At 43.1% G+C, this 25,972-nt stretch overlaps 1 protein-coding gene across 1 annotated transcript in view; it reads left to right on the plus strand.

Annotated features, from left to right (window-relative positions):
• Window positions 1-21,522, plus strand: part of NOTCH2 (notch receptor 2) — a 180,807-nt gene extending 159,285 nt beyond the window's left edge. The window contains exons 23-34 of the mRNA XM_081257108.1: window positions 3,120-3,356; window positions 6,168-6,280; window positions 7,235-7,740; window positions 9,099-9,446; window positions 10,298-10,440; window positions 10,643-10,853; window positions 11,302-11,398; window positions 12,876-13,044; window positions 13,641-13,942; window positions 14,756-14,903; window positions 15,901-15,998; window positions 16,929-21,522. Coding sequence (XP_081113234.1) covers window positions 3,120-3,356; window positions 6,168-6,280; window positions 7,235-7,740; window positions 9,099-9,446; window positions 10,298-10,440; window positions 10,643-10,853; window positions 11,302-11,398; window positions 12,876-13,044; window positions 13,641-13,942; window positions 14,756-14,903; window positions 15,901-15,998; window positions 16,929-18,317 — 3,761 coding nt within the window. The 3' untranslated portion in view covers window positions 18,318-21,522. The remainder of the gene's footprint in view (window positions 1-3,119; window positions 3,357-6,167; window positions 6,281-7,234; window positions 7,741-9,098; window positions 9,447-10,297; window positions 10,441-10,642; window positions 10,854-11,301; window positions 11,399-12,875; window positions 13,045-13,640; window positions 13,943-14,755; window positions 14,904-15,900; window positions 15,999-16,928) is intronic.
• The last annotated feature ends 4,450 nt before the right edge of the window (window positions 21,523-25,972 follow it).

Genomic DNA, 25,972 nt, shown 5'->3' on the forward strand with positions numbered 1-25,972 from the left:
AAGACCTCCACAGCAGGGGAAGAGGGACAGACTTATAGGGTCATGCAGCAGCTTTCAATACCTCAGTCTGGAAGTGACACCCATCACTACTGCTCACAGTATACTGGCCAGAAGTAGTAAAATGGTCTCAACCTGACTTCAAGGGAGACTAGGAAATGTAGGCAAGCACATGGATATTCATCTACACTAAAATCTCTGCTATACCATTAACTTTTTTTTTTTACCGTTAACTTTTTATTAATTAGAGATATCAGTCCTAGAATGGATCGTTTCATAAGAAAATGAAATTTCTCTCTTCTAACAATTTGTTAAGGATGGCTGAAATAATGGTTTTGCTATTATTATTAAGTCTTTTTCTTCTGGTACTTTGAATGTGTCATTCCATCCCATGTGATTTGATCTCCATTTTTTTAAATGAGAAATTAGCTGCTAACCTTATTGAGGATCCCTGTACATGACGAGTCGCTTCTCTCTTGGTGCTTTCAAAATTCTCTCTTTGTCTTTTATGATGTGTGTAGGTGTGGATCTCTTTGAGTTTGTCATACTTAGAACTCATTGAGTTATTATACTGTTGTGTTTGGTTAGATATGTAGAGTGGTATTTATTTCTCTCTGGCCATTGGTGAACATTCCAGAGGACTCTCAAGTCCCACAGCCTCATTGCTAGACTTACCACTATTGCTTTTCTTTCTATGCTCCTGAGCTTTGGATCTTGGCCTGGGTTGCCTCCAGTCCCCCACGTCAAGAGCTAACTGTAATAGTTCTTCTGCCTCAGGCTGAGGTTGGCCTCTCTTTTACTTGATAGGTCTGTTCATGACTGCTGGTTCTATTCTGATGGGAGGATAAGCATCTGTGTTCATTTTACTAGCAGTCCATAGAATACCAAATATTCTATGAGAGTGGGAGCACATACCGGTTTGCTTTTACTTTGCAATTTTTGATTTTGTTTGTTAATAGGTAATGTACGCACATGGTCCACAATTTTATACAACCCCCCGCCCCAACACACACACACACACACACACACACACACACGTAGAAAGAGCATACAGTGAAAAATCTCCTTCCCATATACCTAGTTCTCCTTCTCTCACAAACAAGTAAACACCACTTTTCTTTAGTTTTTTGTGTATCTTTCTTGAGTTTTTTTTTTTTATGTATCCTTCAGAGTTTCTTTATGTATATAGAAGCCAAGGACAAAGATATTTTTAATACCCACTTCTTACTCTGAAGATAGATCAGACACAGTATTTTGTACTTGGTTTTTTTCTTTTTTTTTTTTACTTAATTGGAGATGTTTCTATATTCAAAATATAGAACTTCCTTAATCTTTTTTATTCTGCTGAAATCCCTTTTATGGGCATACCATATTTTACTTAACCAGTGCCCTAATGATAGAAATGTGAATTGTCTAGCATGTGTGTAAGTGTATTTGTAGAATAAATTTTCAGAAATGGAATTGCTCGATTAGAGAATATGTGCATTTGTAATTTTGGTTGATATTACTGAATTGCAAGGTATGAGCAAACCTATGGGCTTCTCCTCAATGTGAATGGACATACTATCATTTAAGAGTCATTTGATTTTCTTTTTTCTATGGTTTCTCTGTTCATATCTGTATCCTTTTTTCCTGTTATGTTGTTTATCTTAATATTTTACAGAGAACAGATGTCTATGGAACAAAATATAAGTATATTCCCGGTGTATTTCTTTTTGTTTTTTAATTTTCTTTATGGGAATTTTTCATGCAGAGATTTTTATTTTTAATCACGTTGAATTTATCAGTTTTTTTTTTATGGTTTCTGTATTTTGAATCCTAGTCAGCAACACTGTTCACATTCTAAGATTATAAAGGAATTCTCACATTTTTTCTTCAAGTACTAGAATATTGGAGAACTTTTTCCATATGGCTACTGATTTGTCCCAACACAATTTACTGAATATTTGATCTTTCATACAGTGATTTGAGATGGCACCTTTATCAAATTCTAAATTCCCATGTGTATTTGGGTGTTTTTCTGGGCTTTCCTTTTTCTTCTATTATTCTATTAATTTATCAATGCCTCTCTGCTTTAAATATTAAGGATCTTCTTTTTCAGGGTTTTCCAGGCTGTGGTTATAGTTTGTTTTTCTATATAATTTTAGAATCAGATTGTCTATTAAAAATCCTGTTAGTATTTTTATCGGAGTCACATTAAATTTATGAATTTGTGTAAAGAAGACTGACATCTTTATGATGAGGAGTCTTCCTAACCAAACCATAGTGTCTTTCCATTTATTCAAGTTTCCTTTTGAGCCTTTCAGGTCTATTTTAAAGTCTTCATGTAGGTGTAGCACATTTCTTGTTAAGATTATTCTTAGGTATTTTATCTTTTGCTATTGCTATTGAAAATGAGTTCTTTTCTTACATTTTTCTTTTCTTTCCAATAGTCTTGGTATTACAAGTGGTAGGAATACAGAACTGCTTTCCTTTCTTTTGCAATTTTTTGAATTAATCATGAAATCATTTCTAGAATAGTCATTGATTTCCTTTGTTTCTTTCTCAAAAATATTTACAGATAATCATGCTTGATGGCTCATTTACAACTACAGCACATTGAATGAGTTCTGTTTTAAATGGAATAACCTTTGAGCTCTCAACAGGATATTTCCCCTCTGTTTTTTCAATATAAGATATTAGTGCGCTTACACTATTTACAGGAAAAGCCAATTATGTCACTCAAAATTTACTTCCAATTCTTACCAAGAATTCTTCCAATTCTTACTTGTAATCTATTTATTTATTTATTGTTATTTTTTAACTGTTTTTATATTTTGAATCAAAATGAATAAATTAATGAAAATAATGCTAGCTACTACCTAGTGGGCTGCTTCTTTTGGTTGTGCAGGGGAGTACATGTGAAGCCCTGAGTACCTTCTTTCCTTACTGGTGACCAAGAGGATGGCAGCTGCCCTTGATCAAGAGTGTGTTTTGCCCTGCCTGACCTCAAAGTTCCCACCGCAGACTGGGGAATGTAACCTGACTAATTGTGAAAGTGCCAACAAGGGTGGTTCTCCCTTGCTGGAAAGCAGCGTTCCAAGGATTGTCATGATTTTCTTTCTCTCCTCTCTTTCCTCCAGGCCTGCTTTGTGAAGAGAACATTGATGACTGTGCCAGGGGTCCCCACTGCCTTAATGGCGGTCAGTGTGTGGATAGGATTGGGGGCTACAGTTGTCGCTGCTTGCCTGGCTTTGCTGGAGAGCGGTGTGAGGGGGACATCAACGAGTGCCTCTCCAACCCCTGCAGCTCTGAGGGCAGCCTAGACTGCATACAGCTTACCAACGACTACCTTTGTGTTTGCCGCAGTGCCTTTACCGGTGAGTGACTTTCCAGCCTCCCCAGCCACTCTGCCTAGGAGGGGGATTTTAGTGAGGAAATTGGGCCCTGTATGACACATCCCAGACCCGAGTGAAGCTTTTCTCATATGTGAAAAACTAGACCAGCTTAATTCAGGGCCCAATTTTTTCTTAGGTCTGTGCTCCATCGATGTTTGCTATTCCTGAGAGATGCTATCTCTTTTTTATACATTCATTATATCATATTGTAGCAGAAATATAAAAAAAAGAAATAGAATGTTGGGAGTAGTTGAGCAAAATAACATTTTTAAATTGAGGTAAAATACACATAACATAAAGTTTACCATCTTTACCATTTTTAAGTATACAGTTCAGTGGTGTTGAGGACATTCACACTGTTACGCTACCATCACCACCATCCATCTCCAGAACTCTTCATCTGAGCAAAATAACATCTTGTTTTCAGGAACCTTACATCTAACTCTGGTTTCATCACCCTGCCTCCTTTGGCATGGAGTGACTTGAGTTACTGGGTAGTCGCTGCCACTGTGACCTTTCCACCTCTGTGGGAATCCAGAGAGGCTTAGGGTCTTCTAGGACACTTAAAGGGAGTAGATCCAAATTGGGGTGTGTTTAACCAAAATTGGTTGATGAGGGTTTGAAAAGGAAAACTTCAGAAGTCACAAGTATGACCTGCCATCTTAAGACTTGGCTGTGTTCATCACAGATTATAAAGATGACCAAGGCTTGCCTCAGAATAGGGACTTTATCATAGATACTTACTAATTATTTCTGGAGGAGGGCAGCTTGGTGACTTTGGGGAGCTAAAATAGTTGTTTATATCTAAATATGGCAGTATCATCAGATACTCAGAAATCTGTTTTGCACTTCTGGGGTCCATCCAAATCTTATGCTGTAGAAGTATTCCTTGGGAGTCAGATGAGAGTCTGCAGTAGTCTACTTACTAATAGTTTGACAAGTTGGACTCTGCTACATTCTGAGTCTATTATATCCAGACATTCTTCCTTCCAATTTTGAAGATGTGCTACCTTTAAGAACTTGGGAATTTTATTAAAAATGGGATGGATTTTGAAATATAGAAGATGCCTAGGTACATTATCAAAAGAGAAACAATCCATTATGAACATTATGCCTTCGAGGCAACACTGGACAGAAGGAATATGAACAATCTGTCTGTAGTCTCATATTGGTCATGATGTGCTTGAGAAGCCAGAAGAGAAGAACTGACTCCTGTTCCTTTCATTACCTCTGAGGCTTCCTTTATTTGGGAACAATGATAAGCTCTTACAAAGAAAGAAGGAAATAGATGAAGGAAGGAATGGAGGCCACCTTGAATTGGAGTCCCCTAGTCAGGAAGTGGTATTTCTACATTTTCTACACTTGTGAATAAAAAATCCTTTGACTCATTGATTGCAGTTTTGGTGGGGTACTGATGCTGAGGTGAACATCAAGGGACCATCAGTCCCTGAGCCCCATGCAAATGTGGTGGCTGCTCTTGCTTATTGTCTGCTGCTATGATTTGAAGAAACAAACATCTGTAACTCCTGCCTCATTATTCTGGTTGGCCAAAATTACTGCTATTTTAGTTTCATTTTGATTTTTAAAGCCATCTCTTCCCTTCCAAGTGCCTGAAGGCCAGATGGGGCCTGAATCCTGCCATTTGCCAAAAGTCCCCCCATGATTTCATTTGCTTAGTTCAGTTTGTCATGGAACAGTGGGCTCAGTTTACCTTCTGTTTTAGAACTGTGCCTAGAGATCATTAACTCTGGGAATATTAAGCTGTGTTTTGAAACAGTGCCAGTCAGGTTACAGAAAGGCTAGAAAATGATTGAAAAGAGACGTCACTGATGAAAATTCGCTATAAACTGCAAATCACCCTTTTTCTTTTCTTTTTTTTTTTTGCGCTATGCGGGCCTCTCACTGTTGTGGCCTCTCCCGTTGTGGAGCACAGGCTCTGGACGTGCAGGCCCAGCGGCCATGGCTCACGGGCCCAGCCGCTCCGCGGCATGTGGGATCTTCCCGGACCGGGCCATGAACCCATGTCCCCTGCATCGGCAGGCGGACTCTCAACCACTGCGCCACCAGGGAAGCCCCACCCTTTTTCTTAGTTTTTTTCTTTTAATTTTTATCGTAGTATAGTTGATACAACGTTGTGTTACTTTCTGCTGTACAGCAAAGTGAATCAGTTATACATATACATATATACACTCTTTTTTAGATTATTTTCCCATATAGGTCATTACAGAGTATTGAGTAGAGAGTGTCCTGTGCTATACAGTAGGGTCCTTATTAGTTATCTATTTTATATATAGTAGTGTGTATATGTTAATCACCATTTAGATGTATTGGTCTGGTGTAGCCTCTCTTATGAAATAGAGGGTGTTAAAATGCAGTGAACACTTTTGCTAAATGTTTCTTTTGACTCATGAAAGCGAAAATGCCTTCAAAAAAAAGCTTAGATGTCATTTTCCTTTTTTTTTTGAGGGATTAGTCATTTTTTTTTGTAAAAAATCTTGTTTTTTGAGTCTTGTTTTGTGAGTCGATTCAGGCACATATGTGTGCCATTTGTGCTTATTACTATAGATAAGACAGATGAGGGAACTGCCCTGAGTCGGTGATGGGCCACGCATGTTGAGATCCAATGAGTGCCTTCCTCATCCTCTTTTGTTCCCTTAGGCTTAGAACTTAATTCTCATATCTCTTCCTCCTTCTCTAATCCTTTGACTGGCCCACATCCCAGTAGTGTTCTGTTCTGTAACTTGCAGTTACTACTTCTGCCTTTTAAAACACCCTTTCATTTTCTACTCTAAGGTCGTCACTGTGAAACTTTCGTCGATGTGTGTCCCCAGATGCCTTGCCTGAATGGAGGGACTTGTGCTGTGGCCAGCAACATGCCTGATGGTTTCATTTGTCGTTGTCCCCCGGTGAGTGCCATGTTGCCTATTGAAGGAGGATGCTCTCTTCCACACAGTCTGTGACGAAGCTGAGATTAAACCTGGTGTTTCCGAGCTCTGTGGGGAGCTACCTTGGTGGGGACATTTCTTAATTTTAGCCTCTTTAGGAGAAAGTGCTTCAGTTTTCCATTTAGAACTGTTAAAATACTTCCAGAAACAGTGAGCTCCCTGATCTGTGACTGTCAATCTTCAGAAACACCAAGGGCAATGGAATGTTCCCTTGAAATCAGGGCTAGTGTCTCTGGCTTCTGGGTCTTATGCTGGAGGGTAGTCTTACTGCCCAGACTGGGAGAGAGTTGGTTGGAAATGCCACTCTGCTCACATTCCTTGGCGGGGACTATTTGAGAGCGGGCTGCTTCTTCAACTAGAAGGAAGCCTAACGTTAGCCATTTGCTGTGCAAACACTTTTGCTACTGCCAGAGGCTAAAACCTCTCTAACACAGATCACTATGTGTGGAGAGATACCAAAAGGAAAGCTGTCCAGTAACCTTGGCCTGGACTGAGCAAGAAGGCCAAGAACGAAATGGCATAGGAAAGTTTTTTAGACACCTAATACTCTGAAGTGAGTTTTTCCCCCTATAAAGTCACTGTATGAGTGATCTAATGACGCTTAGGAAAGGTGCTAATAGATACGGTGTCACCTGACTCTTATCCTACCATGAACTGTTGACTTCATTTCTAGAACTGAGCTCTTAGAGTGAGAAAATTCTATACTCATCCTATGGAACCGCCAGCCCTAACCTATAGGTTGACTTGAAGAGGTCTCTTCCTAGAACTTGGTCCAGGAGGCTACACGGAAGGATCTTAGCCAAGGGTCTAGTCTTTACCTCCCTAGAGGTGTGGCAGAGAGGGGATTGGGAGAGAAAATGGGGCATGCCCTCAGGAGTCAGCCTGCCATTCTCATTTGTTCACTGATTTCCACAGGGATTCTCTGGGGCGAGATGCCAGAGCAGCTGTGGACAAGTGAAGTGTAGGAGAGGGGAGCAGTGTGTGCACACAGCCTCAGGACCCCGCTGCTTCTGCCCCAACCCCCAGGACTGCGACTCAGGCTGTGCCAGTAGCCCCTGCCAGCACGGGGGCAGCTGCTACCCTCAGCGCCAGCCTCCTTATTACTCTTGCAAGTGTTCTCCGCCATTCTGGGGCAGCCACTGTGAATTCTACACAGCTCCCACCAGCACCCCTCCTGCCACCTGTCTGAGCCAGTATTGTGCCGACAAAGCTCGGGATGGCGTCTGCGATGAGGCCTGCAACAGCCATGCCTGCCAGTGGGATGGGGGTGACTGTTCCCTCACCATGGAGAACCCCTGGGCCAACTGCTCCTCCCCGCTCCCCTGCTGGGATTACATCAACAACCAGTGTGATGAGCTGTGCAACACGGCTGAGTGCCTGTTTGACAACTTTGAATGCCAGAGGAATAGCAAGACATGCAAGTAAGCATCCAGGGTCCCCAGAACTGAGGGACACTGTCACTAACATACCTTGGTTTCTTGTTGTTGCTCCTAACCACTCCAGTGCTTCAGCCCAAGCTGCCTCTGCTTTACGGACTGGTGCCCTGGGGCCCTCTTCTTCCTGGTGTCAGCCTTGTCCCAGCGCACGCTGCCCTGTGCTCTCCCTTGCTGACAGAGGTGCAGGAATGCTCACTGCACAACCGCCCTCTCTCTGCCTGTCTCTGCTTCCTCGCCTGCTGCTCTCACAACCTCCTGGGGGAAATAACTTTTGGAAGTGTTGTTACCCACTCTCAGGCAGCCTCTCACATAACCTGCCTGCAGGATGGATGGAAAGGTCTGTACCTCTCTCTATTTGCCCCATTCCTTTCCCTAAGGCAGGGTTTTCCCATCAGATTTATCAGGAAGCATAAGCTTGCTTAGGCAACTTAACCCTCCAGGTCTTCACTGTTGCAGTTATAGGGGGCTTTGTGGGTTACATAATGACTTTCCATTTAGTCATCCCATTTAGTTTAACTCTGATTAATTTTCACCAACCTTGTGAGGCATAGGTATTGTTAATGGCCTTTCACAGGTGAGGGAACTGAGACCTAGGAGGTTCAAGAACTTGCCAAAGCACATACAGCTACTCCTGACCTCCTCACTGAGCTAGAGTGGCACAAGTTGTACTAGGTGGTGGAACCATCAAGGGATGGGAGTGGGGGAGGAGAGGAAAGTGGAAATAAAATGATTTTTGCATCACTGGGCCTTGGGATTCAATTTCCTTTTCCCAGTGTTTGAAAGATACTGTACAAATTAGATCTGGTATCCTGTGTGGGACACACTGCTCCCCATCTATACCTTCCAGAGCTAGGATTCAATCTTGATTAGAAAAGAATTGGGCCATATCAACATGGTCCACTGTACAGCATCTCTTGATGGTACAGGGCTACTATCCAGTTTCTGGAAGCACTCTCTAGAGTCATGTTTTACTTCTGAAAGCCTAGAGGCAATGGATAAAAAAATAAATAAAGGAAGCATGAACCAAGTAGATTTTTGTTCCAGATTTGTTTACAAATCTGATTTAACAAGATTATGAGCTGCCTGGGGGCCCACGAGTGTAGTGAGTTTTGTTTCTCATTCAGAGAGCACTCACTGACACTAAGGGGTGTAGACTATATATACTCTAAGAAGACAGGGATAGGAGAGTCACAGAAGGCTTCATGGGACATTCGGGATTTAATCTGAGCCATAGAAAATGGGTAGGAAAATCCACATTAGTTCCAAGGGGAAACCAAATAGAGCTCCAGTCTGGTCTGAGACCCTTACCTTGTTCTCTTCCTCCTCTGCCTCCCCCTGCCTAGATACGACAAATACTGTGCAGACCACTTCAAAGACAACCATTGTGACCAGGGATGCAACAGTGAGGAGTGTGGCTGGGATGGGCTAGACTGTGCTGCTGACCGGCCAGAGAACCTGGCAGAGGGTACCCTGGTAATTGTGGTACTGATGCCACCTGAACAACTGCTCCAGGATGCTCGCAGCTTCTTGCGGGCACTGGGCACCCTGCTCCACACCAACCTACGCATCAAACGGGATGCCCAGGGGGACCTCATGGTCTACCCCTATTATGGTGAAAAGTCAGCTGCCATGAAGAAGCAGAGATTGACGCGCAGGTCCCTTCCTGGCGATCAAGAACAGGAAGTGGCTGGGTAAGTTTTTAATTTCTGAACTTCTTAAAGCTTAATTTTATCAAGCTGAGCACTTTGATACACAGAAGTCATAACTGCACCTATAAAAATGAAAGGTCCGAAAAAGAACAGCTAACCAAGTAACACAAGCCCATGAACCCAGTATTTACCGTTAGTGCTAAAGGTTTGCCTTGATTTTGGGATCCTGAAAAGTGGGCTGGAGCAAGTGGGGGGCAGGATGTCAGGATGGCCTCCTCAAGTGCTAGAATCTCTAACCGTTTGCCAGAGTTACCTTAAATCCCTCTAGTAATGACTCCTCTTCGTATTAATCCTGGCCTTCTTTTCAAGGCCCTTCATTTATGTCTCTTTGACAGTAGTGATGTTCTGCATACGTTCTGTCATTCACACACCACGTTGTTAGTATATCTCACAGTGTTCAATTCGATAGCTAACTGAAGTACAGATGCAGAGACAAAGGAGAGTAAGGAACAAAAACACGGGGCAGGAGTGTATTTTTAGAGTGGCTCTATGTACCGTTGAGTACGTTGGAACGGGTAGGAGAAGCCCACCAAAGACAGCTTCACCCCATTTTCTCACTTTGTCTTATGTTGCCTAAGTCAGAATGCTTAGACTCAGCCAAACCAAGGATAGCGAGACATCTTCCAAGTGAGAATTAGTGTTTAGGATCTAGATGGACAACATCTTAATTTCTGAGATCTTTCTGGAGGCAGCAACCAGAGGTGGAGAGCCTGAGGCCGAGGGTGAGGAAGAAGGCTCATGTCACCCTCTCTATCTAACTCAGATTCCTGGACTGACACCCTTCCGTTTTCTCACCATTTCCCTTTTACCTCTTTCCCCTCGGCTTCCCACAGCTCTCAGGTATTCCTGGAAATTGACAACCGCCAGTGTGTTCAAGATTCAGACCAGTGCTTCAAGAATACGGATGCAGCAGCAGCTCTTCTGGCGTCTCACGCCATCCAGGGGACCCTGTCGTACCCTCTTGTGTCTGTTGTCAGTGAGTAGCACTGGAATTAAGGGGAACGTATGGGGAGAAAGGTGTCACTTGCGGGCAGAAAGAGCAAGGCATGGTTTACAATGTGCAGCTCTCTATTTCTCAGGGCTGGTGAGGTCAGAGTTGTTCTCTAAAGGAATGTAGGGGGAATATTGAGAGGTGGATGTTTTATTCATCACTTTTCCCTGTCTCTCTGCACTTTCAGGTGAATCCCTGACCCCAAAACGCACCCAGCTTATCTATCTACTTGCTGTTGCTGTTGTTATTGTCTTGTTTATTATCCTGCTGGGGGTTATCATGGCAAAACGAAAGCGTAAGCATGGCTCCCTCTGGCTGCCTGAAGGCTTCACCCTTCGCCGTGACTCCAGCAATCACAAACGTCGTGAGCCAGTGGGACAGGATGCCGTGGGGCTGAAGTAAGGGAGTCTGCCAACAAGCTACCATTCACAGTAATAATGAGCATGGATAAGAGGAAAATCAGATCTTGTTGAATCATGATTTTATATTCTGAGCTCTGGCCATGCTGTGTTATTACACTTGACCATGATTCTGGATGCCTACTGAGTGACTATAAAATAAAAGAGTCTGGATGCTTCAGTTCTGTACATATAATCACAGTGGTCCTCAGCTTCTGTGATGAGGCAGGCACACTTTTGTTGTCAGCTCTTGATTAGTGGGAAAGGAAAGGATATTTCCTCAGGCAATGGGATGTAATATTGCCCATTTTTCCTGGGCCAAAGGCCCTGAAAGTCTGACTATAGCCATGAGAGTGTGTGATGGTAGAAAAAGTATTGAAAACTTCTGTGTTCGTTTATGATATAACATCTGTTCTTATTTTACACCTTCATAATTCCGTCACATCAGAAATCTCTCAGTGCAAGTCTCGGAGGCTAACCTAATTGGTTCTGGAACAAGTGAACATTGGGTCGATGATGAAGGGCCCCAGCCAAAGAAAGCCAAGGTAAGCTAGCCATGGTAGAGCCACCATTGTTATCCACTATCTGCTCACATTTCATATTTCTGTCCTTTGGTATCTAGAGTGTCATGAATGGGAGAAAAGGGTGATACTCTTTACATGTTGCCCAGGCAGAGGCTATCCTAGGTTGTCTGAAAAAGCAGGAATCTTTAGGTCACTGATGGCCTTGGGTTACCTGTGTAAGTTTTTCAAAAAGAACTCTTTAAAAATAATAAAACAAACATGCTTCCTTCCTCAAGTGTCATGCTGATGGTACTTGAATAAGGACTACTGTGTGTAAATAGCAATTTCCTTCATGCTAGATCTCTCCCTTATCCTCTCTGGGTACTTCTCCTTCTGGAAGGGAAGGTGGAACTAATCAGTGGAAGAGAGCCAAAGACCACTGAGTTCGGAGGCTTCAGAGCTTGAGCCCTGGAAACTAAAACCGAATAGAAGTAAGAGGTACATTGGGCCGAGTCTGACATGAAAAAGGAGACCATTCACCCATAGACATACATGTCTGGGATATGCATGTATCCCAAGGATAGTCTAAATCAGCTTGAGGAAACAAATGCTTGAGGAGTACAGGCATGAAGTACACCATGATGGTTAAGAACGTTGCTTTAGCTATAGTCAGCACTGGATCCAAGTCCAAAACTCTGGCACATCACCTAACCTCTCTGTATTTAATTACCTTAATCTGTAAGATAGGGAAAATAATAATAACTCTTTCCTCTATGGGTTGTTGTGTGGATTAAATACAGCAATACGTGTAAATTGCCTTACCTAGTTTCTGTCACATACTAAATACTTCATAAAGGGCAGCTGGTTTTAAAATTATAATAATAATATTATTATTCAATAAATACTTCCTGAATGCTTGCTCTGTGCTGGACACTGGGTTAAATACAAGGTACAAGGAGACAACCTTGAGCAAGGCTTGTTCCCTATTGTGAGGAACCTTTCAGGTGGCAGTAGAAACTGTCATGGAGTGCCATGTAAATACTTAACACATGCTCAGTTAAGAAGAGTGAGCAGAGGATGCTCTTTAGGACCAACAAGAGGAATTAGAGTCTACTGTCTATTTGAAGGGTAGACAGGAGTTAGTCAGACAAAGAATTGGGAGAGACCATGGCAGGCTGAAGGAACAACATAGGCAAAAGCCCAGAAGCAGGAAAATGGTACTTTGGGGATCTGTAGATGGCATGTTAGGTAGGTAATATTGGTGACGTAGTAAGGCTGAAGCCTAGAGTATGGGATTGGGGAGGTTAGGAGAGTTGTACAGATGATGCAGGAGAGGTAAACAGGAACCACATCATGAGAGCAGTAGGAAGCCAATGTGGATAATAATGTGGAAGGTTAGATAGGAGGACAGAGAAAACTGGGTGGGAGATTAGAAGTGATGGGAGACTCTGGACTAGCTCCTTGTCTGCAGCTCCTGGCGTGGGCCAGATTGATAGGGAGAGTTGTCTTTTCCTTTCAGGCCGAAGATGAGGCTTTACTCTCGGAAGAGGATGATCCCATCGATCGACGGCCGTGGACACAGCAGCACCTTGAAGCTGCAGATATCCGTAGGACACCATCGTTGGCTCTCACTCCTCCACAGGCAGAGCAGGAGGTGGATGTGCTGGATGTGAACGTCCGCGGCCCAGGTCAGCACCTGCAAGCCTCCCCTTTTTCGTTGCGCATGCCTGCCCTGGCTTCCACCTTATCCCTGTGTTTGTCCCACTTGGTGATATGCTCCCTTCTGATTTCACAGATTGGAAATCAGCTTGAGGAAATGAATGTTTAAGGAACACAGGCTTGCAGAAATTATGAATTTATGTGAGAAAAGAGGGAAGATTTCACATTGCTTCACATACAGCATGCTCGACAGCAAACAGGCTGATTATTTGGGATTGATTTTAGTAGGACAAAAACATGATATTCCAAAGCAGAGGGATAGAGAATTTGTTTAGTTCGTACCTTAGTGCACATAGTTTATTAATACTGGATATTTTTTAAAGTTGTCCAATTTAAAATAACATAGCACTTAGGAACTTGAACAGGAAAGCTTATTTAACGTAGAGAACAGCTGCTCTTTACAGAAAGGATATTATCAAGGAAAAGCCAATTGCCAATTACGACAAGAATCACAGAGTTTTTTCACAAAAGAATAATTTTCTTCACATTGACCAACAATAGGGTTAATTGAACATTAATGTCCTTCCCCTCCTCGAATACCTTTTGGAATTTTCCCTTCCTCTAGATGGGTGCACCCCACTGATGCTGGCTTCTCTCCGAGGAGGCAGCTCAGATATGAGTGATGAAGATGAAGATGCAGAGGACTCTTCCGCCAACATCATCACAGACTTGGTCTACCAGGGTGCCAGCCTCCAAGCCCAGACAGACCGGACTGGTGAGATGGCCCTGCATCTTGCAGCCCGCTACTCGAGGGCCGATGCTGCCAAGCGCCTCCTGGATGCAGGTGCAGACGCCAATGCCCAGGACAACATGGGCCGCTGCCCTCTCCATGCTGCAGTGGCAGCTGATGCCCAAGGTGTCTTCCAGGTAAAGAACATGTAAAGAGTTGGTTCCTTATGGATCTAGTATATTTTCCCTTTATTAAGGCACTTAATATCCCATTACATTTGTTCAATGATTCTTTGAGAGAATAAGGCAGATGATAAGAGTCCTGCTTGCTGGAAAGGAAAAGGGAAAGCAGGAAAAGGGAGATAGGCAAACAGACTTGACTATTTACAGCCAGGAAATAATAGAGCCAACAGCAGATAACACCAGTCTTCTGATTGTTAATCACAGCTTAGTTTTGTTTTGTTTCTGATGTGGCAAAATGCCTCCCGGATGAAAAGATCAGATGGGAGTGATACCTGTTATGAAGCCTCTGACTAGTGTCAGCTTCTCCCTCTAGATATATCTGACCATATGGGCTTCCAGGTGCTCCTTGGTGGGTTTCTTGACATGAGTTCATAATGTATACCTGATGCCCTATTATTCTACCCTTATGAGGAAATTGGAGGCATGCTGTATCATCCTAACCTATACACCATAATTGAGATTGTGGTATTTTCCCACATCCCTCTTTTTTCTTTAGAAAGTAGAAGTACATTAGTTTACATAGCCATTGTAAAGCTTGAGCACCTATTTGTTTGTATTTTCGTTCATCCGTTTACTCCTTCATTCATTCATTCAACAAATATTTATTGACTGACCATGGTAGAACCATGGGCACAAAGATAGCAAGACATTCCCTGTACTCCAGGGACTTACAGTGTAGCCTCAGCTCTGATGCTGTTATTTCTTATCTTAGCTTCATTATTTTTTGTATCCAGGTGACTCTCTTTTCTGTACTTTCTCGTGTTCTAGATACTGATCCGCAACCGAGTAACTGATCTAGATGCCAGGATGAATGATGGCACTACACCCCTGATCCTGGCTGCCCGCCTAGCTGTGGAGGGAATGGTGGCAGAGCTGATCAACTGCCAAGCAGATGTGAATGCAGTGGACGACCACGGTAGGGATGAGAAGCAGGGATCCAGATTCCTACCTGCAAAGCAAGCCTCTAAGGAGGAAGATTGTTGCAAGGTCCTTAATGAGCTGTCCCAGATCCGAATCCACTGAAGATTCATTCAGTCATCCATTCTTCCTTTTACCATATTGAGTTCAGAGATCTGAGACAGTGGGACGTCCATAGATGAAGCTGGGAAGGGACTTTTAGTGAGGGTTCTCAGATCTCAAAGCAGGTCTATGGAAGGTTTCCCTGTGTACGTTCCCAGGCACACCACTCTTGATATGAGGATGTGAGAGCCAACTTCATTGTGGAGGTGAGGGTTGTGAGATATTCTAACTATGCATTCTGGCATGTAATAAATAAGTAGGTTATTGTCTTCAGTGTGTGACAGGGTAGATTCTGCCATGTGAGGGATGTGGTACCATAGACAGATGATCCTTTTACTTAGAGGTCTTCTGGAGGCTAAGCAGCCTGTACTGAAGTATTTCTAGAATAGAGGAAAATGAAGATAATACTTGGGTTTTTCCTATGGGCCCCCAGAGAGAACTGGCTTCCAACTGTTGTCTGAGAAGTTCAAGGTTTCCTTGTACAAATCCTGATGCTTCCCAGTAGTAGGAGTAGGACATGTCTTTCTGCTGTGTCTGCTTATAAAAATGTTTTGTTTGTTTTTAATTTAATTTAATTTATTTTTATTTTTGGCTGCGTTGGGTCTTTGTTGCTGCACGTGGGCTTTCTCTAGTTGCAGCGAGCGGGTGCACGGGCTTTTCATTGCGGTGGCTTCTCTTGTTGCGGAGCACGGGCTCTAGACGTGCGGGCTTCAGTAGTTGTGGCTCACGGGCTCTAGAGCGCAGGCTCAGTAGTTGTGGCGCACGGGCTTAGTTGCTCTGCGGCGTGTGGGATCTTCCCGGACCAGGGCTCGAACCCGTGTCCCCTGCGTTGGCAGGAGGATTCTTAACCACTGCACCACCAGGGAAGCCCTAAAAATGTTTTTTTCCTGCAGGAAAATCTGCTCTTCACTGGGCAGCTGCTGTGAATAATGTGGAGGCGACCCTTTTGCTGTTGAAAAATGGGGCCAACCGAGACATGCAGGACAACAAGGTACAGTCTGGGCTCTGAGCTGGAGGGCAAGCATAGCAGTGCCTCAGATTATAAGGCCTTCGCTTTTCTCCTGTAGCTCCTCTTTTGATAAGGATAGACAAAGATGGAAGCAGATTGGAACTTGGTCCAGAGAGCTGGAGTGCTTGTATTGGGCTTAACCAGGGAAGTGTCAGGATTGACCCTCCGCCTACTCAGTACTCAGTCTGCATCAGGCTCTCCTGTCAATAACTTTGGTGTAGCCTTTTCTGCCTTTCTCTTCTTTGACATTTCCCTTTCACCTGGTCTTCGTTCTGTTCACACTCACTTCCTTTTCACTTGTTTGTTCTTATTTGTTTTCTTGATACTTTTCCCCCCTGTTCTTGGGCACCATGATATTTTCCTGTTTGCTTTTCTTCCTCTGAGTTTTATGTCATGTTTCCCCTCTCTTGCTCATCTTATCTTCTCTCATTCATTTCCTCTTTTCCCTTATGTTAGTTCTTTCTCTCAGATGCTTTGTCTCTTATTTCTTTTACTTTCCCTTATTTTTCCCACTTCTATAAATGCTTTAGGTTCTTCCCCTCATACCTTTCTTATTTCTACCTGTTATTCCTTTTAGAACCCTATTTTGATAAGCTCAGTGCTCTTTTAAGTGAATTTCTGGCTTGGGGTCATGCTTTATCTCACATGTTCCCCACTAAGGAGATGTAGCACCCAATGGGGCAAAATTGGTTCTTGGGGTGGGGTAAAATAATCTTAACTTTCTTTATGTATAAAGTACAGATATCCGTTCAGTACGTAGGTAGTTATACACTTTATCTGTGATATTAAAATTTCATGCGGGAAGGAAGTTAGGAAAACGTGTCTAAAGGGATGATAACAAACAGATTGAGAAACACTGCTGTATTCTCAAGAGTGGTATTAAAATGTGCTCTGTGTGGGCCTTTTCTGTAGGAAGAGACCCCTCTGTTTCTTGCTGCCCGGGAGGGGAGCTACGAAGCAGCCAAGATCCTGTTAGACCATTTTGCCAATCGGGACATCACAGACCACATGGATCGTCTTCCCCGGGACGTGGCTCGGGACCGCATGCACCATGACATTGTGCGCCTGCTGGATGAGTACAATGTGACCCCGAGCCCTCCAGGCACCGTGCTGACTTCTGCTCTCTCACCTGTCATCTGTGGACCCAACAGATCTTTTCTCAGTCTGAAGCACACCCCGATGGGCAAGAAGTCTAGACGGCCCAATGCCAAGAGTGTTGTGCCCTGTAGCCTCCCTAACCTTGCCAAGGAGGCCAAGGATGCCAAGGGGAGTAGGAGGAAGAAGTCTCTGAGTGACAAGGGCCAGTTGTCTGAGAGCTCAGTGACTCTGTCCCCCGTCGATTCCCTAGAATCTCCTCACACATATGTTTCTGATACCACATCCTCTCCCATGATTACATCCCCCGGAATCTTACAGGCCTCACCCAACCCTGTGTTGGCCACTGCTGCCCCCCCTGCCCCAGTCCATGCACAGCATGCACTGTCTTTCTCTAACCTTCATGAGATGCAGCCCTTGGCTCACGGGGCCAACACTGTGCTTCCCTCAGTGAGCCAGCTGCTGTCACACCACCACATTGTTCCCCCAGGCAGTGGCAGTGCGGGGAGCTTGGGTAGGCTACATCCAGTCACTGTCCCAGCGGACTGGGTGAACCGTGTGGAGGTGAATGAGACCCAGTACAACGAGATGTTTGGTATGGTCCTGGCTCCAGCTGAGGGCACTCACCCTGGCATAACTCCCCAGAGCAGGCCGCCTGAAGGGAAGCATTTACCTGCCCCTCGAGAGCCCTTGCCCCCCATCGTGACTTTCCAGCTAATCCCCAAAGGCAGCATTGCCCAACCAGCCGGGGCTGCCCAGCCTCCATCCAGCTGCCCTCCAGCTGTTGCAGGCACCCTGCCCACCATGTATCAGATTCCAGAAATGGCTCGTTTGCCCAGTATGGCTTTTCCCACTGCCATGATGCCCCAGCAGGATGGGCAGGTTGCTCAGACCATTCTCCCAGCCTACCATCCCTTTCCAGCCTCTGTGGGCAAGTATCCCACACCCCCTTCACAGCATAGCTATGCTTCCTCCAATGCTGCTGAGAGAACGCCCAGTCACAGTGGTCACCTCCAGGGTGAGCATCCCTACCTGACACCATCCCCAGAGTCTCCTGACCAGTGGTCAAGTTCATCCCCCCACTCTGCTTCTGACTGGTCAGATGTGACCACCAGCCCCACTCCTGGGGGTGCTGGAGGAGGCCAGCGGGGACCTGGGGCACACATGTCTGAGCCGCCACGCAGCAACATGCAGGTCTATGCATGAAACACTCTGCCTCCAGCATAGGGACAGAACTCCTATCGTAAATGCTGCTGAGGAGCAAATGAAGGTCGTCCGGGAGAGAAATGAAGAAATCTCTGGAACCAGCTTCCGGAGGCAGGGGAGAGGAGATGCTCTTATCTTGTAGATGATGCAAAGGAAGCAATTTTATTAGCTTCGCTGTGTATCTGCAGGGTTTTGGGAGCAGGGAAGGGACAAGGCTCCTTGTAATCTCTTGCCCATCACGCCCAGGTTCGTGGAATTGCAAGATGAATACAAGACTTGGGACCGTGTTTCCTCTCTTCAGTGTGGGCAACAAGATTGATGCCTGTTGCAGACATTCTTGCAGCTTGGACTGTATTTTCAGCCTTGGGGGCTATTGCTATATCCATGAGAAGATTCTATAGTAGAGTCCTATTGGGAATTGTGCCCTGGAATTCTGCCGGTGTTGACCTATCTTATATTCTCATCCTTGGAAAGTCTTTTGACTTCACTTGGTGCTGTAATTGTTGCACCTCTCTGTGGCTGGAAACCCACCTGCATGTTATAGGGCAGGACCTTTGTGCTTTTAATCATTCCTGCTCTGGAAAGCACCTGCAGCCTTCTTTTCCCCTCCTATTTTCCCAGTGTCCCTAGGAGTCTCACGGGGTTTACTTTTATGGTTCTCAGCAGAAAACTTTCAAGTATGTTTCTTTAGAAAATGGACATAGTGCATTCTCCTACATAATATCATTCCTAAAAGAAGAAGGGGAGCAAAATATCTTTCTTTGAACCCATTTAGGGGACCAGAACCCCCTTCAAGAGGCTGCCCCTGAATTCTCTTGCCTGCATGCAGGATTCCTACAAACCTTACCAGGTAGAAGAGTAAGAATCTGTTGTTTTTTCCATTTGTGGGCCTAGTAAGTGTGAAGGTTTATCCTTGGCAGTGTAGGTAATATGAGCCCTTTAAAAACCCAAACAGACAAAGGTTTGGAATGTTGGAATGACCAAGAGATAAGGTAACTCATGCAAGGAGTGGTTACCCACTGACCCGTCCCTGCCAAGCATTCCATTGACTGCCAGTGTGAAACACATTTGTTCCCTGATATTAGAACGCTCGGCCTGCTTCACTCACACATCCAGCAGATGAAGATCATCTTAGCTGTTGAGCCTTCCCCTCCACATATCTCCAAGAAGAAAATGTCTCAAACAATATTCCCTCACTCTTCAGAAGTGAAATTTCCTCCGCTCAAGGGCCCCCGTGACAGTCGTCTTCCCCTAGTCAGATGGCCGTAGTCTCTACTTCCTGATGTTCCTTCTGAGCCCAGGCCCCTTCACCCAGCTTCCCTCCATACTGTGGGGTCTGATTACTGGTGCACCCAGTAGGTTCTCACTGAACAGTGGGTTTTCTTTGTTCGAGTGTGGGAAATAGAATGTTGGCTTACAAGAAGGTTGGAAGGGGAGGAACTATGAGGTAGCCTTTGCTATTTTTTGCTACCATTTCTTTTCCTTTCAATCCATCATGAGATTCTCTGTTAGGGAACTAATGTGGACACTTATCAGGGACATTTTCCTTTCATAGAGTCACCTTCTAGATGATAATGGACAATTACAGACTCACTGTCTTGTCATCCTCATGTTCAGATTGTGATTGTATCTCACCTGAGTCTGCTTCCTGTATTTGTGGTGTTGGCAACTTCTTTGACCCTCTAGCCAACACTAGGAAGAGGAGAAAAATACTTCTCTTCCTCTTCTCCCTGAGTCAGCTAACAACTGGTCCTGTCTCCACACTGTTACTTCTGCCCGGTGCTATGATTTCATGACACATGGAAAATTAGTTCTTCTGGGGACATTTTGTAGATATTAATAGGTGGTCTGCCTACTCCATGTTGGTTTCGATAGTTTTCATTCCTGCCTTGCCTGGGAGTATTCATCAGTTCTTCCCATTTACCTGATTTATCTGTCTGTGACTTCGTATGGAAACCCTGTGTGTCTGTTTGCATGGAACTGTACAAAGGATTTTCCCAGTCCTGCCCAAGTTCATTGAATTTAAAAAATTTTTTGTTTTTCCCTGATATAAGCAGATTGTTCATTTGTATTTTATTCTCTCACATGGCAACTCTACCAGCCCCTTTCATAGTATGTAGTATTTTATCATTCTAAATGGTGACTCTTTATCCTTGGACCCAATTGTTGATTCACAGGTGGGGAGAACCTATCTACATGGATCACTATGGACCCCACACATCTGCACTTCTCCGTCATCCCGTTCCAGCCCCTCTTCCTCAAAGTGTCAGCCTCTGATCCAGTAGCTTGATCCCTTGTAGCCTCCTCCATCCACAGGCACACTGTAGGCCTAACTTGCTTATTCCTCTGTGGGTTTTGGGGAAATGAATGTGAAAGCTGCCATTAAAGACAACGGGCTTCAGTGATGAGGAGGAAGACACTGCCTTTCCAGCATTTATCAATTGCTTAGATTGTAAGAACACTTCAGTTGTATAGTGCCTAGTAAAAGAGAAGGTAAGATGGAGAATCACTTTCTCACATGGGTGCTGAATTGGAGACTAAGTTTGTATGGGATACAACTTTTATGCCAGGTATAGGTCACCCTCTGTGCCCCCCACATTCTTGTTTTATCTTTATAAATTCTTCCTTTGATTCCTCTTCTGTCTGCCTTTGGGGATATGTTTTTTATTTGTTTGTTTCTTTTGTATTAAGTGTCATTTTCTGACTTACATGTTGCTGAGGGAGGGAGAGGTTTGAAAGAAAGGGAGACTGAGAGCTAAAGATTTTATGTAAGCAGTCAGCTATGATGCGCAAGTCCATTATATCATCTTATTATTAAATTTGCTAGTTCATAATTCTTGCATAAAAAAGAACCAAAGGTGTAATGTTCTGTTGGAAGGTTGTTTGGGGATTTTGGCCTTAACTAATATACTGAATGTATAATGACTGTTTGAGAGGACAAGTTTATATGCCCTGAGGCTCCCATTCATAACTGCTTGGTACTGTGGCTTCTTCCTTGTGTAAATTTCTCATAAAAGTGATACGATATCTGTTTGTATGAGAAACCCATAACCAGTAAAATGACTGCATATTCCTGACTATACATAGTAAGGAAAATGCACAATTTGTTTTTAATTTTCAAAGTTTCATTCTAAAAGTAGTTAAGACGAAATTTATATGGAAGCATTTTTATCACAAAATAAAAAACGTTACATGTCAAGCTCAATGGGCACTGCAGTTTTTATTTTCCATTCTTGCATCGCTGGTCTTGCAATGATTTACCTTATGATGTCATAATTTGCTGAGAGAGAAAACATTTTCTTCTCATTCTGAATCCCACGGAGCCTAGCACTAGTCTTTTTTTCTTTCACCAGGCAGAGAATAAATAAATGCTTTTGAGGAGAAATCTTCTGCCAGATAGGAAGCATCACAAGATTGAGTTACTTCTCTGTTCACTAACTGGTGACAAATGGACAATCGCTCAGGACAAAGTGCCTTCCAGTGGAAATGTAGAATATTTGCTAAAGCCAGAATTGGGATTTGGGATATAACTAATAAAACCAATGGTGCTATTAACTAAACCATTAGTTTCCAATATTATTCCTCTTTAAATTTTGTATAGAGTTAAAATATACAGCTATATGATATTATTTTGCATAAATAGATGTTACCAAGTTCATTCATACATTTACTTGTCAATCAGTGAGATGTTTGAACACAATTACTTGACATTGATGGTATATATGACATTTTAAACACAATTGGTATCATATACTGGTTATCCTGAGTCATAATTTTATATAAAACACATTTGAGTCCTCATGTTGGGTTTTTAAAATGGTGTAAAGAGAAAATGAATTTGAGAGCTAAGGAATGTCTCGCCCAAGTCTGGTTCTCTACAGGCTGGCTTCTCAGAGCCTTTCAGATTCTGTGGTAACAAAAATTTGCTCCATGGAAACCTACTTCAGTGGATCTGGGCTGTCCATCACATCCTATTCCTGCAACTGCAAGCGTAGAAACCTAGTGCTTGATCATGCAGGGACTATCCAGGGCTTTCCTAGGCATGAAATGCAAGAAGGGAGAGCAGGGCAGGAGGCCAAGGGCTGCCGTATCACACAGCTGGAACAATAGACTTGGACCCCGGGACTGGGCTTCCCTGTCATGCAACTAAAAGGCCTCACAGCTCAAGGAGAGGGGGTGAATTCTTTTCTCAGAACATGATAATAGACCAACCGTCTTTAATGTCTGCACACTGTGATGATGTAATGGGCAATAGGCAAACTACAAGCCTGTTACTGCCTCTGCTTCCCAGTTCTCACAATAAATGCTGCCTCAGGCTTGCTGCATGATATTGAGGTCATTCACCTCATTTGGTGACAGTATTGTTTTTCTCTTTAGACTGCCACGCGGCTTGTGGGATCTTAGTTCCCCGAAAAGGGATCAAACCTGGGCCTGCGGCAGTTAAAGCATGCAGTCCTAACACTGGACTGCCAGGGAATTCCCTGGTGATAGTATTTTTAAAATGAAGTATGAATCAGGTGCTTGCAAAAGCCCCGAAGAGAGAGGTGGTGCGTGTGAAGTGTGTGTGTGTGTGTGTGTGTTTGTAGGTATGTGAATGTGTGTGAAACAAAGAGTGAATACAACTTTTCCTTCTTTTGTTTGTTTGTTTGTTTTTGCGGTACTCGGGCCTCTCACTGTTGTGGCCTCTCCTGTTGCGGAGCACAGGCTCCGGACGCGCAGGCTCAGCGGCCCTGGCGCACGGGCCCAGCCGCTCCGTGGCATGTGGGATCTTCCCGGACTGAGGCACGAACCCTTGTCCCCTGAATCGGCAGGCGGACTCTCAACCACTGCGCCACCAGGGAAGCCCAACTTTTCCTTCTTTTGAAACGGACCTTAAGAAAACACATTTAAAACATCTGCACCAGTCAAGTCCTGACTGCAAAGTGTGGGCAAATTCAAATGAGGATAATTCAAGAGGGGCTTATTTATCAAAACTAATTATGAAATGCGTGTGGGGTGTAGGGGAAACCTAAGGGGTAGTGCAGAAAGTCCTCATTAGCATCAGCATCTATTACCACTTCCCGGTCCAAAGGCGTGAAGGCTGGGAGAGGTTACTGGAAACTGAAAGGAGGGAGTCCTATAGAACAAGTTAACTCAAGGAGAGCTGTGACTTCTGCCAGGGGCATGGTGAGCCCCAGGCCCTCTCACTGCAAGGAAGCCAAGAAGTGAACACCCTGATCTCATTCCCCACCACACTTCCACCCTGGACTTTCTATTTGCTGAATCCAAGTCAAAGACTGAAAATAAAGGAGTCTGTTGAACCATTGATACAGGTCGGCTTCCTGGAGGAGAAATCTTGGTGGAGAAAGGAAGAGAGTGGATCTGGAAGGTGCACACACAACATTATCCAAACCATTTTCCCTCCAATGATAATATTTCTAAAAAAACTTCTGTTGACAGCCTGCCATTGATATGTGAAGGCAGGGAAATTATGTACTGATAATCCTGACTTCACTTCTTTTCCTGATCAACTAGTGTGTTTCTTCAGCACCTTGTCTTTGAGCACCCAGACTGCAGACAATCATCCGCAGGAGGATGGATAAATTATGGTGCTGTCACGCTATGGAATACTACCCAGAAATGAAAAAGAATAACATGCAACAATATAAAGAGGTGTCATTGACATAATGTTTAGCAAAATAAGCCGGACACTAAAAAATACATTCTGTATGATTCCATTATGTAAGTCAGAAAAGCAAACAGCTGATAAATAAAGATCTGAGTAGTGGGTAATTTTGGGGCAGAGGAGTCTTGACTGAGAAGACTGCAAGAAAAACCTGTTTGGAGACAGAAAATACCTTGACTTTGGTGGTGATTTCATGAATGTATACATAAAATTTCATGTAAAATTTACTTAAGATTTGTGAATTTTACTAATGTGAGTTATACTTCAATAAAATGTATCTATAATACTGACAGAAATGTATAAACACCTAATATTATAAATACTGTAGTATATAACTATGTATAATTTTATATTTTAAAATTATAATACATTAATATTTTTTCATATTTCTTTCAGATGTTCAAAAATGAGGTAATATAGGTGAGACTCCTATATCCTCCATTCCCCTCCCTTCCTTCCTCCCTCCTTCCTTTTCCAGTTATTTGCTTTCATAAATTTAATTTGTGGAGATTATTTTATGCTTAACAACATTGCTATTTGCAATAGGTGATCCATGAAGCAAATATATTTTCAAATTCCGTTGTATAGATTGTGAGACCACAGAATTGCAAAATTACTTAAATGAGCAAGGCAAGCCAGCTATTGGCTAGCTGGGTAGGAGTTCTGGAGTCCAGCAGGAGAATCCATACCTGTCTGGGCCCTGGCTGCTATTTGGTACTACCTGGTGGCACTTAGCTGCTTCAGCATAAACATATTGGGATTGAGTCTGGGTTCTGTAATTAGACAGGGACTTACAAGCTCTTCATTGTAAATCATCACCTGCTTCTTATGCCTATTTCAGACAATTTAGGCCAGCAAATACTGGGATGTAAGAACCCAGCTTGTGTCTTCCTGTAATAGGATTGTGTCATTTTTCTCTCTCCCTCTCCTCAATCATCCCTTTCCCTTCACTCCTGGAAAAGATTTAAGAATAAGGATTTGGCAGACGATGGTCACCAACCAGTAATCATGTTACATCAGAATCTTGTTACTATGGTTATTACAGGATTTTACATATAAGAATTGGAAAGGAGGAAGAGAAGATATCTTCATCTGAGATTAATAAGACTATATACCTGGACAGCCCAAGAAAATATACTAAAAACCTACCCTAGGTTTCAGTAAATAAAACAATGTAAAATTACTTTATAGAAAAACTTTGTTATAAACAAAATCCAGTTTGGGGATGTAATTAAAGAGAAGAACACATTTCATCTGATCATGCCTGCAACTTTGATAATATTCATTAAGATACTCAATTTTTTAAACCTCTCTCAATATCAACTAAGATAAGTACAATCCCATAATAAGCTCTTCCTAATACTCACTTACTGAGATACCACATTTCCCCTTAGTGTGTAATTTTCCCTGCAGCAAAAAGCATCAGTGAATCCATCTTTGACTCACCAGGGTGCTCCTTGTGGTTTGACTAAAAGACATCAAGAGGCCTGTGCTGACACTCCAAGACAGGAAGAATACCTTCTCAACACCCCATTATATACAGAGCACTGCCTGTCACAATAACAGTTAATGAATTTTCCAAGAATATCTGGAACATTCATAAAAATTATACCTAGGTAAAGCCATCTTAAAATCTTAGTGTAGTTTCAAAGAATCAGTATCATATAGACAGTAATCTCTGAACATGGCACTATCAAATTAGAAACAAAAAATCTAACCAACACCCCTATATCTATGAAAAAAATTTAATGTATAAATGTCAGTTATTAATAAAATATGTTAGAAGATATTTAGTAACTATACAAAAATTCTTATCAAATACTACCACTATTTTTGAAATAGTAATTATTAGAACTATGGAAAGCAACCAAAGTTTTTAAGTAGAAAAATTCTCATCTAAATATTTATGCCACAGCAGACTGAAGCAATAACATAAGGATTTAAAAATTTTTAATTGAAATGTAGTTAATTTACAATGTGTTAGTTTCGG

The sequence above is a fragment of the Mesoplodon bidens genome, assembly GCF_964165515.1.
Source record: "Mesoplodon bidens genome assembly, chromosome: 2".
In the NCBI taxonomy this organism is placed as follows: Eukaryota; Metazoa; Chordata; class Mammalia; order Artiodactyla; family Ziphiidae; genus Mesoplodon; species Mesoplodon bidens.